The following is a 16977-nucleotide window of genomic DNA, read 5'->3' as shown; positions in this document are numbered from 1 at the left end:
TCCACTTGTTATATGAAAGAATCTGCAAACTCTGCAATAGAGATCGTCAGGGGGTTGAATCAAGTTTCTTGATTGTATTTAACACTAATCAATTATTCTTGTCTTGCAGTGTGTGGGGATATCCATGGCCAGTTTTTTGACTTGATGAAGTTATTTGAAGTGGGTGGATCACCTGCCAACACGCGTTACCTCTTCTTGGGAGACTACGTTGACAGAGGATACTTCAGCATTGAAGTAATTATAATTATAGTTTACAGAACTACATTTCCTCTCAGCGCTTTTATCTCATAGTGCATTACTATTTTTTTTGTTATTTTTCCTTTTTTTTCTAGTTTTTTAAATTTTGGAATGTGTAAGGCAGGGTAGTAAGATAAGTTTATTACGTGTTGATTACCTTAGGATAAACGCCCTATCCACAGTGATTAGCGGTATTTATGCAATATCAGTAGTGTATACTGCCACCAGTATAGATGAAAACCACAAAAATTGGCTAAAGGTGTAATACCCAGAAGTTTCCAGGCACAATACATTTGTATTAAATATACATTTTGGGTCTCCTTCTCACCTCCTTTAATATTGTAAATCCAATTAACAGTGTTTTACTGTTAAGAAAAAAAAAGGTGCGAGTCCACAGGAAATGTTCTGTAAAAAAATCTTCCGTGAAACACATTTTATAATGTGAACCTGTGGTCAGGCTAAGTATTCAAATATTCTTAGCAAACGGTAAATTAAAGTGGAAGGCAAGTTAAACCCTAACTAAGCTTAAATGTACCCCCCCATTCTAAACCTATTCTATCTACCCTGTAAAAGGAATGATGCCTATACTTACCTATTCTGAAGTCTAAAATGTAACCCCAATTAAAATCTTATTTCTCAATTATAAAATGCTAATAATTAGTAAACCCCATCCTGTAGGTAGCACTGGCTTTTACTAACAGACAGACTTAGGTTGCTGAATTATCCCGAATTCTACTTACAGGATGCTGCAACCACTCCCAGATAGGAACACTTACTTTTATAGGTAAGGCTTGGAGAGCCAGAACGTATTTGATGCACCCAAGTCGGAGAATCTAGATGTCCATATGAATCCCACTGCAAAAAAAAAAATCAGAGTCTAAGGCTTGATTCACAACTATGCGTTTTTAGTGCATTTTGCAGATTTGCACTACAGCCCATTTAAAAGAGAAGTATGGGTTTCCTTTTTTTTGCTTACATTTATTCTATGTGAGCTGCTGATATCTAAAAATATTTCAAGCCCGCTCAGAAGTGTCCCCATTCTGTTAAAATCAAGCTAAATACCTGTGGGAGGGTCTACAGACTTTCATACAGCATCATATCGACAATGGTCTGGCTCTGGAGTCTGGATCCACCCACTTTCCTGTCATTTTGCTTGATTGATGTCGGCTCTCTGCTCGTTGCCGAGACTTCACAGAGCGTAGCTGCTCCTCCCTCCCCCCTCCACTGTGATCAGTGACAGAGTGAAAATTTGTATGTACAATAAAGGAGACTCTGGGGACATAACGGGGGTCACTTTAGATGCGGGGGAGTCTCCTATGTACTGTACACAGGTATGTTCTCTACACATAGCACTGTGTACATTTCAGAGAACAGACACAGGTCACTATGCTCCTCACCATGTCTCCTCTTCTGATATAACAGTGTTGTGTGTAGAGAGATTACCTGTGTTCTTTTCTGTACATGAGAAGTTTTTATTGACTCTCCCCCCCATCGGCTGGTCGAGACGCTGACATGAACTTTGAATGAATAAGTGGTGGGGTGGAGGGAATTTGGAGGACAAAGGAAGGAACATCAAAGCCCAGGGTAGAGGTGTTGGAGTCTCACAGAGAAGAGCTTGCAGATAACAGCCAGAGAAAGGTGAGGACTTCACTGTTTTTATCACACTCTCTCTGCTTCTGGGTTTACGCTGGGGACATGCTGCCATGGAAACAGAGGCATGTGAAGAACGTGCTCGTTCTAGATAGCAGCTTGGGTGTGCAACTCTTCACCAAACACACCCACATGTCCTCCAGAGGGAGAGAGGGAAGGAGGGGCTGGATTGTGGGGCTTTATCCACCCCCTGGAAACTTTTGAACTGAGAGAAAACCTGATTCTGGACACTTCAAAAGACTATTCTGCAAAAACTAAAAGGCTGGGGAAAGAATGAAATGTAATACAGGTATGAGGGTAGCATGTACTACATGTACTACCTATTTCTGCATTCACATTCTTCTTCTTTAACATGGTTTCCTATGGAACACATTCTGTAGAGAAAATCTGCAAAATGCAAAAAGCGCTAAAAATGCTTAGGTGTGAATCAAGCCTTAGAGGGCTTAATTAAGTTCACCGGCTGTTGATCTGGTGTCAGCATCGCTTACGGCCTCAGACCTAAGTGCATACTCTGCTGCTGTGGCAATTGCCAGGCGCCTTTTGTGAACATGTCTTGACAGCTGGGTTGTGGATACACTTTTGTACCACCTGTATCGTGTATATGTATGGATTTATGCAGCCAGCATGTACCACTTTTTTGTATTGTCTTTTATCTTTGCAAACTTGCAGTGAATCTACTATATATAAGAACATAACTACCCAACCTTAAAATTATCCCTGAAGAAGGAAAATGTATACCAATGCAAAAATAATTTCCAAAACACGTCGGGTATATGTCTAAAAGCCTAGTTTGCAGACCTTAATTTGGTTTGACCAGTCCTTTTTCTCCACCAGCTTGGGTTATCATACAAAACTACTTTCTGTCTATGTTGATTCATTGATGCACTATTAAAATACATTTTAAAGCTAATTGTGTTTACAAGTGATATATATAAATTTTCTACTATTTGTACAATAATAAAGTTGGCACCTTTGTGCCTTCTTATCTATCATTGAACCTTTATACTTTATTTCTGCCACTAAAAGTCCAAGGGGGCGTCTCCCAATGCACCTTGCTGCATGCTCTCTCTATGATGCTATTTAGGATGTTGGCAGCATTAACACACCATTCAATAACCTAAAAAAATGTTTCTTAGAGGGCAAACAGCACTTTTTGACCTACCTGTAAAAAGGGGTCAGACATTTTTGGTGAGCTTACATTCACACTTTTAGGCACAAGGGGTGAAAAATAAAACTTTGATTTTGAAGAATCATGGTGTTGGGATTTTATCACAATGGACTTTTAATTAACTAATTTTATTCACATTGTTTCATATATATATTTTCACTTGCATATGATATATTTATTATTTATTAGTCAGCGCCTTTTATGACTTTTATTTATACCACAGGTGGTTCATTCCATTTAAAGGGGCAATTACTATACATTGTTTTTATAGTTGTTAATTGTTTAGAGGCGCCATACATTGGAAATATTTTGGTCTAATTTATAAAAAAAGGCCGCCTCATTGAATACAATGCTAAAAGAACACACTAATTTAGGACTATACCAGATGACTCCATCAGGCGTATGCAACAATTTCCTGTTCATTGCCTATGCTGACATTTGTTGTGGCTGATGGTAAACATCTTGATTTTACTAGATTTCCTGTTGTTGGTTTGCTATTATCTACAGTTCTCTGTGGTCCACAGACACAACTTTTGACCAAATTTTGACTTGCAATTTATTTATTTTTTGAGTAAGCCTCAGACCAGTATTTCTTTATCTGTTCTGGTCTACGATCGCAAAACCATGCTCTTTCTTCCCTTTCTTTTACATCTTTGCTACAACATCGATTGTTTAAACTGTTACTAAGCATATGCCTTGATACAGTTAAAGTAAGGCAATGTTAATGTAAAATAAAAAATAAAATAAAAGGTAGCAAGGCAAAAATATTTTTTTTATCATACATCATGGCACACAGAGCAGGCTATAAATCATGACTACCTGGGTTATGTGCCACCTATAGGTGAATGAACACTGGCAGACCAAGCAGACAGGATGTCCCCCCCCCCATTTAACTCTTGTACTCAGGCAGCTCTTCAGTCTTGAGGATGATGGTCACTGAAGTACAACTCTATGGTGTTACCAAATTCTCAAATGATTCCAACCGGGATCAGAATATTGGTTGGCCAGGTCCATTTATATAGCTAGACGCTAAGATAGATGGTACGATGGAGATGGAGATGGAAGTTCAGTGGAATTGCTTGCAATGTGGCTTTTTGGCCCTGGACCCGGTGGACACTGGAACTCTGTGCAGTTTTGAGCAAGGTGTTTTTGGTAGGGTGTAACAGGTCCAGGACAGTGGACACCGATAAAAGAGGGGTCTGAGTCCCTGAAGGTCCAAGAGGACATAGCCGCCATGATGGGTCCTTTACATTTTTGTGAGGATCCTTCAGTGAGAGATGGTTAGTGTCTGTGCGGGGGGCCACTTTGAGCTAAATTGGCTACGGCTTTCTTTGGTGTCTTTCCGCTTTTGGCCTCTAGGGGAAATGGCGAGGTGTTCCTCGTGCAATTACATCTATAGCAGGGCTCAAAATTTCAAGTCATGAGCCACTAGCCAGGCCTTAAAAGTTACTCGCCACCAATTAACCCACCCAACCTCTATCCTGTCCTGCCCCTAAGTCCACCCCTAAACACGCCTTCGTAAATTATCTCATGAAATTACACCATTAAATGTTTTATACAGAATTTAGTTCCAAAATTAAATATTAACAACTTCTTTAACAATATTAACATAAAACATATCAGTGCCCATCAGTGTAGTTCCATCAATGCCCATCAGTACAGTCCCATCAGTACAGCCTCATCAGTGCACATCAATGCAGCATACCAATGCTGCCTTATCTGTGCATCTTCATCAGTGCCCTTTAGTGCAGCTTATCAGTACCACCGCATCAGTGGCCATCAGTACAGCACATCAGTTCAGCTTAAGATGCCTCATCAGTACCCATTATTGCCGCCACATCAGTTGCCATCAGTGCAGCCTATTAGTGCTCATCAGTGCTGCATATCAGTGCAGCCTTATCAGTGCAACCCCATCTGTGCAGCTTATCAGTTATCAGTGGCTATCAGTGCAGCATATTGGTACCAATCAGTGCAGCCTTTCATTGCCCATCAGTGCAGCCTTTCATTGCCCATCAGTGCAGCCTTTCATTGCCCATCAGTGCAGCCTATCATTGCCCATCTGTACAGCCTATCATTGCCCATCTGTGCAGCCTATCATTGCCCATCTGTGCAGCCTATCATTGGCCATCTGTGCAGCCTATCATTGGCCATCTGTGCAGCCTATCATTGGCCATCTGTGCAGCCTACCATTGGCCATCTGTGCAGCCTACCATTGGCCATCTGTGCAGCCTACCATTGGCCATCTGTGCAGCCTACCATTGGCCATCTGTGCAGCCTACCATTGGCCATCTGTGCAGCCTACCATTGGCCATCTGTGCAGCCTACCATTGGCCATCTGTGCAGCCTACCATTGGCCATCTGTGCAGCCTACCATTGGCCATCTGTGCAGCCTACCATTGGCCATCTGTGCAGCCTACCATTGGCCATCTGTGCAGCCTACCATTGGCCATCTGTGCAGCCTACCATTGGCCATCTGTGCAGCCTACCATTGGCCATCATCATCAGCCTACCATTGGCCAGTCTCGCCTCCTAGACTGGCCACTCTAATGGACAGCACACTGGTCCAATGCCGGTCAAGGAGGCGGGACTTTGTTTGACAGTGCAGCTATTTATATACAAGATGTGACTCAGCAGGAGATTCCCGCTCTGCGTGATCCGGCTGCCAGATCCTTCTGACAGTTTCCTGGCTAATTGCTTCTGGCAGAAGCAGCGCAGCCTTTTTTACAGGACCTCAGAGCAGTCTGGGGGGCAGGGAGTCCCCTCTCCAGGCCGCTCTAATGGCTGCACTGCTTCTGCCAGAAGCGATCAGCCAGGAAACTGTCAGCCCAGTCTGCCCCTGCTTATTACTCGCCCTCTGCTAAATTCCACTTGCAAATGCAAGCAGGCGAGTGGAAATTTTAAGGGCTGTCTATAGAACTGTTTTGTTTTCTTTGATGTTGATAGAAGGAGAGAGCAAGATTGCTGGACTGCAGATGGCATCAGTTTATTTGATGGCTGTGCCCCTGGTCACTTTGCTCTTTATTTGTTTTCTTTTTAGACCATAATCGTAGAATTGCGGGTGCGCATGTGGGGCAGGCACACCTGCAAGTGGGTGTGTATGTGCACAGTGGCCAAAAGTTCTTAATGGGGGCGGGGCCGGGAGCCATCTTAGTTAAGTAAAGAAGCTGGTGTCTTTTTTTTTCCAGAGATTTTGGCAGTGGTGAAAGCTTAAGTCATTGGTACAGTGCACAGAGCAGGCTTTTCCATCTCTACCTATCTGACAAAAAGGGGCACGTGAGTACACCATGGGGGAAAAGGATGCTGGCAGCTGGGTGATCCCCCAAGGGTGCCTATTTACTGTTTGATCACGATCACGCTCTCTTATGCTGGGAAGGGAGCCTTGTGGCAAAGCTTGTGGTTTAGTCAGCATGCTTAGGAAGGATGTCTTCCAGAAAGCAGGGAGAGGGGTCCATAGCTGGGAAGGGCACAGGTGTGCTTATGTCCGGTCCGGAGGACTCTAGTCGTAGTCCCACTGTGTTTGCCACTCCAGCGGTGATAGGTGTGTCTGAGTTACTACATCTGTCTGGTATTGTGGTCACTGTGGGGGGAGTCATCCCCAGATTATGTCACTGAGGATGACCTGGCTGCAGCGTTGGCGGGCCTGGAAGGTAAAGTTGTTGATTGCTTCCATGGCACACTAAGGTGAACAGCGATAGGTCCCCTTCACCAGATGACCCTCTGGTGGTGCAGGAGTGCGGGGACACTAAGGAGGAGGTTAGTAGGTGTAGAACTTAAGGAAGGTCCAGCAGTGGAGTCTGCCTCTGAGGACTCTTAGCCAGAGAAGCTCCGGGACCATCTGTGTCTCAAGCTCAGAGGGTGTTTGTGCAATCTCTCTCTGAGGTGGTTCTCTCCAACTTTAGGTTACCTTTGTCTGAAACCTCAGCAGTTAAGTATTCTTCCCTGGGGTGACTGCATACACCTCAGAATTCACTGTGTGTTGTACCCTGAATGGGATAATCCAGACAGGGTGTTTGTGCCACCAAAAAGATTTTCTCTTCTTTATCCAGTTGAGAAGTCCTTAAAGAAGTGGAGTATTTGCCAAAGCCTGAAGGATTGCAAGTGTGTGGTGAGGAGGAGCCTGGCACATGTGGAGCCCAACACCATTGAGGGAGTAATGAAATAGGTTTGGGTCTTGTGCTTTGCGTTGGATGCCCTAAAAGACACTATCCAACAGATTTCTCGTTTGGCTCTGGTGTCTATTTCACAGGTTTTGTAGTTAAAGGAGATGTCCAGTCTGAGCTTTTTAGGCTGGGCTTCTCCTAAGCGTCACAGGAGTGCAATTAGTTTTGCACTCCTGCGACCTGTTTTCAGCGGAGTGCGGTCTGAAGTCCGCTCTCCACTGACGAGGCAGCGCGTCATCCCGACTTTCGAAGTCTGGATCCGCCAGCTGCCTTGACTGATGGCAGTCTCAGCGAACCGCTGAGACGCTCGCTCCCCTTCCCTCCACAGCTCATCACTCCAATGAGCTGGAGGATCACTCTGCTTGGGGAGGGAAGAGAACTGAGCCATCGGTGGTGTTCGATGGCTCGGTTCTCAGTGCAGAGACGCCAGGGGACAGCTGCAGCATCGATGCTGCATCCACCTAGATAAGTATGATTAGCAAATTTAAAAAAAAAACTTCTCTTTTAAAGAGCTGGTCTGCCGAGCTGCCCTGTAAAAAGTTGTTGATGGGGTTTTCCTTTCATGACAAATGCCTATTCAGTAAGGACTTGGATAAGTAATGTATATCCAAATGATCTCTGGCAGAAAGTGTTCCCTCTTGCCACTCAAGAAAAAGGGCAAATATTCAGCTTATAGAGCTTCTGCCTCTCCAGTTGCCAGTGCCTCTTTATCCAGGCAGTCTCTTCAGCGATCCCAATCGACCAGGTCCAAAGGAAAAGCACAGAATCGGGGACAGAGGAGGGTCTGGTCAGCCAAGTCAAGAAAACCAAAGTCCTCTTCATTATGAAGAGGCGCGCCCACTCATGCGAGTGGGGATGGGGCTGCTGGCTTTTTCGGGAGCTTGGCAAGGAGGGATTTCAGACAATTGGGTTCTTTCCGCTGTCTTTCATGGGTACAGGTTGGAGTTTCAGTAGGTTCCTTCTCCCTGGTATATGAGGTTGAATGTACCTGTAAAAAAGAGCTTCTTTTTTTCATGCACTTGGTCAATAGTTGGCACAAGGGTTAATCAAGTCGGTTCCAATAGCCAAAAGGTTCTTCAGCTTCTACTCCTATAGCTTCACGGTCCCAAAGCCGAATGGGAAAGTGAGACCAATTTTGGACCTGAAAAGTTTAAACAAATTTCCAAAGGTCTGGTCATTTCACATGGAGTCGTGCAGTCCATTGTGGCCTCACTCCAGCAGGGGGATTCTCTTGTATCGATAGACAGGGATGCGTATCTTCATGTGCCAATTTTTCCTGTGCATCAAAAATTCTTACATTTTGCACTGGAGGACCAGCACTTTCAGTTTGTGGCTCTGCCTTTTCAGCTGGCCACAGCTCCTTGGGTATTAACAAAAGTGTTCTCCACAGTTTTGAGCATGTTAAGGATTCAAGGAGTGTGCATCTTTGGGTATCATAGGGCCTGACGGTGGCTTCTTTGTCTCCCTCCCTTCATGTGCATTCTTTTGGGACATCCCAGATAGCCATGATTTATAGCCTACTTTGTGTCCCATGCAGTATGATGAAGAAAATTGGATTTTTGTACTTAGCTGTAAAATCTATTTCTTGAAGTACATACCAGGACACCGAGGTCCCTGCCCTCTTTTTTGGGGGGGTTCATTACTTGCTACAAATCCGAAGAGTTTCCTGAGTAGGAGGGGTTATATAGGGGAGGACTTTGTGTCTGCTTGGTCTGCCAGTGTCAGGTTACCTATAGGTGGCACATAACCCAGATTTCATAATCCAGTCATTATTTATAGCCTGCTCTGTGTCCCGTGATGTACTCCAAGAAATGGATTTTACAGGTAAGTAAAAAAATCCAATTATTTGTTATATCACCAGATTCCGAACATAAAGTCATTTTGAATAGTAAAACCTCATAGTAAAGGATAAAATGCAAATAGGGGAATTTTTCTTAAATACAACATAGTTTTATCTTACAAGCAGTGCCTACAAATACAGGTGATATACTTGAATAAAAACACATGGGAAATGTTCTTTTTCAATCATTTATTCAACAAAAATATCAACAGATGTAATGGTGTACTGAAGAAAAAAAAATTACACCCTAGGCTTCAGGAGCCGATATTGTTCCTTTTGCCAAAAATGACTTATTGTAGTGTTTTTGCATAACTGCCTACCAGTCTTTGACATTTTTAACCAAACATCCATGCAAAATTCATTCAGTGGCAAGATAATTATGGGTTTCTTTGCATGAACTGCCAATTTTTATATCCCTCCACAACATTTTAATTGGGTTTAAAACTGCTGCTTTGCCAGAACCCTCTCCATTTCTTTTTAGGCCATTCCAAGGTTGATTTGCTAGTCCTATTCAGATTATTATCATGTTTAAAGATTTGTGTCTGGTTTAACCTTAACTATGCAGACTACATAGTTGACTGTATGACAACAAGCTGTCCAGGCTCTAAAGCAGCAAAGCAACCCCAGACTAGAATGTTTCCATCACCATCCTTCTTCACCATTAAAGTAAGGTGGTTCTCCTGAAATGCTGTCTTCAGTTTACCCCAAACTGAGGTTTTAAGCCAGCCATAGTCAGAGGTTGTAGGACAGAAATTCGCTCAAATCCCCATCAACACAGTCAGTGTTGATGGGTGAATTCTTCCTGCTGAGCCATTGTGTTCTCCCAGCGGGTCGGGAGGGGTGAGCCATCTCTGCTGGGAGAACACAGTGATTGTTACGAAGGATAAGCTTAGGCGTGTTCGCAACCCGCAAGCGTAGAGCCCGCCAGGAAGTTGGCAATGCACAACGCTAATCACAGGCAGTAAGACATTTTTCGATCTCTGCAGCCGTGGATCAGGTAAATGTCTCACTGCCTGTGATTAGCGCTATGCAGTGCCGACTTCCTGGCGGGCTCTGCATGTGCTGGTTGTGAACACGCCTGAGCTCATCCTTAATTGTTACTAGCGGCTATAACAGCCGTTAGCAATAATTATATGTAAAATCGGACAGGCTGGTTCTACCTAAGCTTATCGATTGATCAACTTGGGTGCATTCAGCCTGCCCATACATGGTTTGATTCTTGGTCGGTCCCTGCTGAACCAGACAAAATTCGAACCATATGGCCAGCTTTAATCATTGGCAGCAGATCTGGAACATTCGGATTCTAATTTCAAGGATTTGAAGTTGTGGTAAATGTAGGGGTGCGCTTACTTTTTCCAAATCTGAATTTTCATTCTTTTACATTATGAGAATGAATACACCATTTAAACTTTATTTGTAATTTGTTCAAGTATATCAACTTAATCTGTAACTGGTTGAATGAAGATCTAATGTTTGCTTGTTTAAATATGTTGAAAAGTCAATATTTTCCATGGAGTACGCTTGCTTTTTCACATGGCTTTACAAACATTCAGAAGAATCAAAAAGCGATGAGCTGCTGATTCTCCTGATTCCTATCTAATCAGCATGAGTTTTCAGTCTACTTTGACTCCAAACCTGTTTGCAACACAGGAAAATGTGTGGTATATGTAGTCCATGAATATAGAAAATTAGAGGTTCTATTTTTTTTTAAAACCTCTGTTACATGGATTGCTGAAACTTTTAAAATAAAGGAATATCAAGTGGACAAAATCTGATATCATGCAGGTCATTGATTTTTGTTTGAATTTTTTTTTTGATGTTGCTGTAGAGTTTACCCTCTGTTATTGACAATAAATGGCTTAAAATTGCGTTCTTCGACATAGTTAACAAATGTGACATTAAAGCAGACCCAAATCCTGTTATACACCTAACTTCTTTTATTCAGACACCTCTTCCCCCTGTTCCAAGATTAGAAGAAAATCCGTGTGATACTGTTCATCAGCATCAGACGATTCTGGTTGCTGCCAACAAATAAGGCTGCCTTGGTTGTGTTGGGGTACAGACAGCCAGAGGATTTCTGGAGCTGTGAACCTGTATGTATTTCACAGCTTTTTGTTTCAGTTAAAGCGGAACTATACCCTACCTAGCCAAAGTGAAATTTAATAGCCATAAAAGTTGACACAGTATAAAAAAAAATTACTTACTAGTCCATGGAGTCCAGCATTGTCTTCCTTGCTTCTGATCCCATCTTGTAGCGAGATTTGACACATTCACATACATACCGTGGTTCTCTTCTAGGTCCTATAGATCCGACAGAGACCCACAGCGAGTCTGTGCAAGTGATGGCTTCCACAACACACAAGCAAAGACATGCAATTTGTCTGGCAGAGACCTGGCGTGTGTGCGCAGGTGCGAGATCTCATAAATTGCCTCCTGGGCTGTGTGACGTAGAAATCCCAGGAGGAGCAGGTGGCCTGATAGGAGGACATTTGTACATTATAATAGATGTTGGGGTAGTGTTCCAGTGTGGAGATTCTCTCACATTCATACCCAATCAGAGTGAGACCCAACCATCAGTAAAAGCTGCTGGGTCCTTTAGTGTATGGCTTTTTGTGATCATAGTGCCATAATCAACTTTGTGGTTCTACGTTTTTTTGTGCCCAAAGGCTGCAAAGGAAGCCAATGCTGGAAGAATGCAAAGCTGTGAAATATCTCAATATGTCTCATTTGTCAAAGAAAGCTGAATGAATTTATTTAGGTTAGTACGTTTAATTTTAGACAGGGGAGCAGTCCTCTTGTTAAGCTCATTATGTACTTAAAGTGGTTTTCAAGCCTCAAGGTTTTACCTTAATGCAATCTATGTACCTGGAGGAAACCCACACAGGCACAGGGTGAACATGCAAACTCCAGGCAGGTAACGTTGTGGTTGGGATTCGTACCAGCAACCCTTCTTACTGCTAGGCGAAAGTGCTATCCACTACACCACTGTGTCGCCCCATATATCCCTTACAGTCATTTACAGTACCCTGTTTTTAGTGTGTGTGTGTATATATACACTTATATACTGTGCGTGTTATATAGTATGTTGCAATAAACTTTTTTCTAACACTCATCTTTCACCATAACCATATATTTTATTTGGTCTGCTTCATTATCCCAAGGAAAACTGTCCCTACCATTTAAAAGACCATTTAGTTGTGTTTATCACATAGGCCAGTAGTTCCCAGCCCTCACTTGAACCACTTGCTACTTTTTAGTCCTGTTATAAGGCTCAGCTCACAGAGCCAACACAACAGGATAAGGATCTTTTTTCACAAAAGTGACAGTTACTTACATCCAGTGCAATGAGATTTGAAAGCTATTCACATGGCGGCAATTAACGTAATTATCCATGTACTAAAGCTTAATGAATTAGGCCTATGGTCACATGGTAAGAGAAGTTCTGAATGCCAGCTGTCAAAAGAAAATCTACACAAGGGAGCCGTGTTTGGTTTTTTTGGCAGGTTTGGAAAATATAACTTGGAAAGAATGTTATTAATGCAAAATTTGTGAACTCAAAACATACATAGTTCAGTGTTTTTTTTTTTTTTTTAAATAGTTATCTTATTAGGTAAGAATGGAGAAGTGAGACAGCTTCATAAAGTTATCTCTGGATATTACCATCATTTTTGGTTCTCCGTTTTTTGGTTTTACTAGGGTTGCATCGATATCAGTATCAGCCGATACGCGGAACCGATACCTTCTAGTTTGTTTTTTTCAGCTTACAGCGGGATTTCCCCGCTAACAGCTGAAATGTAAAGAAATGAACGTCGGTAATTATTGGTTGTTAAGGAGTGGGGGCGCTGTGTCCTTAACCGCTTGCTGACCGGCTCACGCCTATATACGTCGGCAGAATGGCACTCCTGCGCAAACTGACGTACCCATACGTCAGTCTTCAAAAGCAGGATAGCAGGCATGCGCCGCGGGAGTGTGCCTGCAGGTCCCACGGACTCGATGTCCACCGGTGGCCTGCAGTTGCAACGAGGAGAGGCAGAACTGGGAAGTGCCTATGTAAACAAGGAAATTCCCTGTTCTGCCTAGTGACATGACAGGGATCTACTGCTTCCTGTCATTGGGAGCAGTGATCTCTGTCATGTCAGTGGTAGCCCATCCCCCCTACAGTTAGAACACACTCAAGGAACACACACTCCTTGATTGCCCCCTAGTGTTTTACCCCTTCCCTGCCAGTGACATTTACACAGTAATCGGTGGCTATTTTTAGCTCTGATCGCTGTATGAATGTCAATGGTCCCAAAATAGTGTTAAAAGTGTCCGATCTGTCTGCCGCAATGCCGCAGACCCAATAAAAATTGCAGATCACCGCCATTACTAATTAAAATAAAATTAATAATAAAAATGCCATAAATCTATCCCCTATTTTGTAGATTTGTAGACACTCTAATTTTTGCGCAAACCAATCGATATACGCGTTTTGACATTTTTTTTTTCCAAAAAATGTTTGGAAGAATACATATCGGCCTTCATATATTTTTTTGGGATATTTATTATAGCAAAAAGTAAAAAAAATTGCATTTTTTTCAAAATTGTCTGTCTTTTTTTGTTTATCGCACAAAAATTTGATCAAATGCCACCAAAAGAAAGCTCTATTTGTGGAAAAAAAGGAAGTCAATTTTGTTTGAGTACAGCGTCGCACGACCGCGCAATTATCAGTTAAAGCGACGCAGTGCCGTATCGCAAAAAATGCTCTGGTCATTAAGGGGATTACCCTCCCTGCCTCCTCCTCCCCTCCCCCCAGCTGTCACCAGGCCTGGACTGGCTGGGGCCGCATGTCCTCTGCAGTGCTGGGTGTACCGACAGGCAGGGTCATATCTACCGAGGCAAACAAGGCATTTACCTTGTTGGGCGGTGCCGACCAGTTATGTTGCTACAGGAGGGCGAACTCAGCAGAGGGTGAATGGATGATAATGAAAGTGTTCAGCTGCCTATCGAGCACATTACAATCAATTTGCAGTGTGATAATGTGATTTATTGTTCAATGGAACAGGCTGGCAGCAGAACTGGAACACAGGAACTGACTGTGTGAATGGATCCCAGGACTAAAACCAAATCCCAAGAACAAAAATTAAAAAGTTGCATTTATGCCATTTTAGTTACATATTTGCTGGTTCCTTTTCAGTTCTGCTTTGCTTGGAAATCAGCTTTGCAGTTTAGATGTAACATCACAAAGGAATTCCCCATGGTTTCTGTCAAACATGGTTATGGGCTCCAAGTATAGATTTCACTTGCTAGTGAAATTTATATCGTAGTGCAACCAGACACAGTGGTGCACTTTCAATATTTGTATGGCCAGGCTGCAATCATCCCATCGCCATAAATGGCAGCAGTATTCTGTCCATATTTATATACCACTAGAACATTTCTACCTAAATTGCATATCTCCATTTTCCTGCTAAGTTCTGGGAAACAGAAGGGTTTACATTGTGACATGTCATGAGTTTACTGATGAAGTTGTATTTCTCTTTCAGTGTGTGCTGTACTTGTGGGCCTTGAAAATTCTATATCCCAAAACTCTGTTTTTACTCCGCGGGAATCATGAATGTAGACATCTAACAGAGTATTTTACCTTCAAACAAGAATGTAGGTATACCTTACTCTTTCATTTTAGGTGTTCGTGTTCTACAGAAAAAGGTTTCTAGTTTGAGACATGTCAGTGGGTCCCTGTAGGATAGAGGAACATCAGTTATTCCAGCTTCTAGCTACAGTATGTCTCTATTTTTGTATTTACAACACTGATTTCACCTTTAGGCTAAGAGGCAAATGTTGAGTAATAGTTTTATGATTCACTTCATTATTATGAAACCTATTTTGTGGAAGAGAATTATATCATGCCTCTCCAGGATAGCCTGTTACTCATCTGGATGTTATTGTGGTCATGGTCTATCTGTTGCCCTAAGGGAACCTATTATGTGTGTCTAGTCTTGTACATGGAAGTTAGGTTACAGCAAATTAGTGTTCTCTTACTTTTTAGAAACAAGTGAATCTAATAGAAAGTTAAAAGGCTAACCTTTAGAGCAAAAAGGAGCTAGAACCCATTTGGTGAGAATTCCTCTCCTGACCTATTGGCATCTGGTCAGAAAGCAGACCGAAATCTCTCTCGTGGGGACAGGAACAATAATAGAACTCACCTTTTTATTTGTAGAGTACAGAAGGCTTAACATCAGATGTTTCTATCCAATTTCTGTTTCCTTCCATAAAGGAAAATCTACAACCTTGACAGAGGCTTTAGCCCTCCTCCACTCCTTCCAAACAGAAAGAAAACTTTCCAAATGAAGTTCCTTTTCAAATATCACTGTGCAAAGTGTATTAATGCAGAGCATTCTGTATTTGATCCTTCTTGATATTGCCACAGTAAAACCAAAAAACAGGTTGCTATATGTTACTATAGGGAAAAAAAGGGGCTATTCCTGCGACAATAAATAGGACATATTGGGTACAATTTTTAGTAAATTTTATCAGTATCAAAAAATTTCAATTAAAAATTAAAACTGTGTATATCGAGGGTTCACTCTCTCCCGGTCGGGAAATACAGTATTTCCCAACTGGGGGAAAGTGAATCATGAATGTAGTGTCACCTGATACAGGGATCACTTTTTCTATGTGCACGGTCAGGCTAGAGTGACAACACATAATTGGTGAAATTATATATTTGGAATACCATCTTTGATTATAGGCTCTACCTCCTTTTCTGTTTTTCATATTGCTATACTGTATGTTACTGCACATTGTACGCAGTTGCATCTAAAATCCAAAATGTACCATTCATCTGTCCTGGCTGTTACTACAAGATAAGTATGGGTTCCTAAAAAAAAAAAAAAAAATGTATTCACATAGGTGGATGCAGCATCAGTCCCCTACTGCTTCTAAGACTGAGAACTGAGTGATCCACAACAAATGATCGTTCGGCTCTCAGTCTTCAGTAAGCAGAGATGGTCACCAGCTCTCGGCTCTGCAGCTCCAGTGCTCACTGGAGCGATGGGCTGTGCAGGGGGCGGGAGTGGCTGGCTCAGGCACTCCGCGGCTCGCTGAGCCAGCTGCCAGTCCAGGCATCTGGGTTGATCTGGACTCTAAAGTTGGGATCAATTCTGAGTCTGAACCGGCTGAGTGACGTCAGCCGACAGCGGGCTTTAGCCTGCTTTTGGCTGAAAATGGGTCACAGTAGTGCAGAACAAATCGCACTCCTGTGATCAATAGGGGATGTAGGGCCAAAAAAGCTTTGGCCCTACATCTCCTTTAAGATATTGGTATTCAGATTTAATTTCTGTTCCTTCTGCTTTTTGCTTCTCTACTGGGTTGATTAATTAATGTGTCTAACGTTATGGTGCCAGTGTAAACTGCACTTGAAATTCTTCATTTTTTGAAATGTACAACTCATTATAATGTTAAAGAGCAGCAAGCATATTTTCCTGTTTGATAGAGCGTTTTAATCATCTGCCAAAAGTAATGATATGCAGTAGCCCACAGTGGGCAATTAGAATCTAGCTTTCAGTAGTTGAAGACAGCAGTAGCTAATAAAGACTTGTTTTTTATATCTTGCTGTGGGCTACTTCACATTACTCTTGTTGTAGTATACATTTGACATAGTATGGTAGTATGGTACATAGTAAATTGACATAGTGAGGTTGATTTACTAAAACTGGAGAGTTCAGCTCTGCATAGAAACCAATCGGCTTCCAGGTTTTTTTTATGTCAAAGCTTGATTGAACAAGCTTAAGTTAGAAGCTGATTGGCTACCATGCACAGCTGCACCTGATTTTGCACTCTCCAGTTTTAGTAAATCAACCCCAGTATGTGTATGGTCAGTAAGGAAGCACAGCGAGCACAGGTAATGCAGTAACACATAACAGCCTTCATTCTTTATTTTT

At 42.4% G+C, this 16977-nt stretch overlaps 1 protein-coding gene across 2 annotated transcripts in view; it reads left to right on the top strand.

Moving 5' to 3' along the window:
* The window catches only part of PPP3CA (protein phosphatase 3 catalytic subunit alpha), a 374245-nt gene that overhangs the window by 247763 nt on the left and 109505 nt on the right, over positions 1–16977 (top strand). For both annotated transcript variants that reach the window (XM_073601573.1, XM_073601581.1), the window contains exons 3-4: positions 110–234; positions 14581–14692. In XM_073601573.1, coding sequence (XP_073457674.1) covers positions 110–234; positions 14581–14692 — 237 coding nt within the window. The remainder of the gene's footprint in view (positions 1–109; positions 235–14580; positions 14693–16977) is intronic.

This window comes from Aquarana catesbeiana, linkage group LG01 (genome assembly GCF_042186555.1).
Source record: "Aquarana catesbeiana isolate 2022-GZ linkage group LG01, ASM4218655v1, whole genome shotgun sequence".
Taxonomy (NCBI): Eukaryota; Metazoa; Chordata; class Amphibia; order Anura; family Ranidae; genus Aquarana; species Aquarana catesbeiana.
Note: the sequence above shows the minus strand (reverse complement) of the source record. Positions and strands in the feature narration are given on the sequence as shown.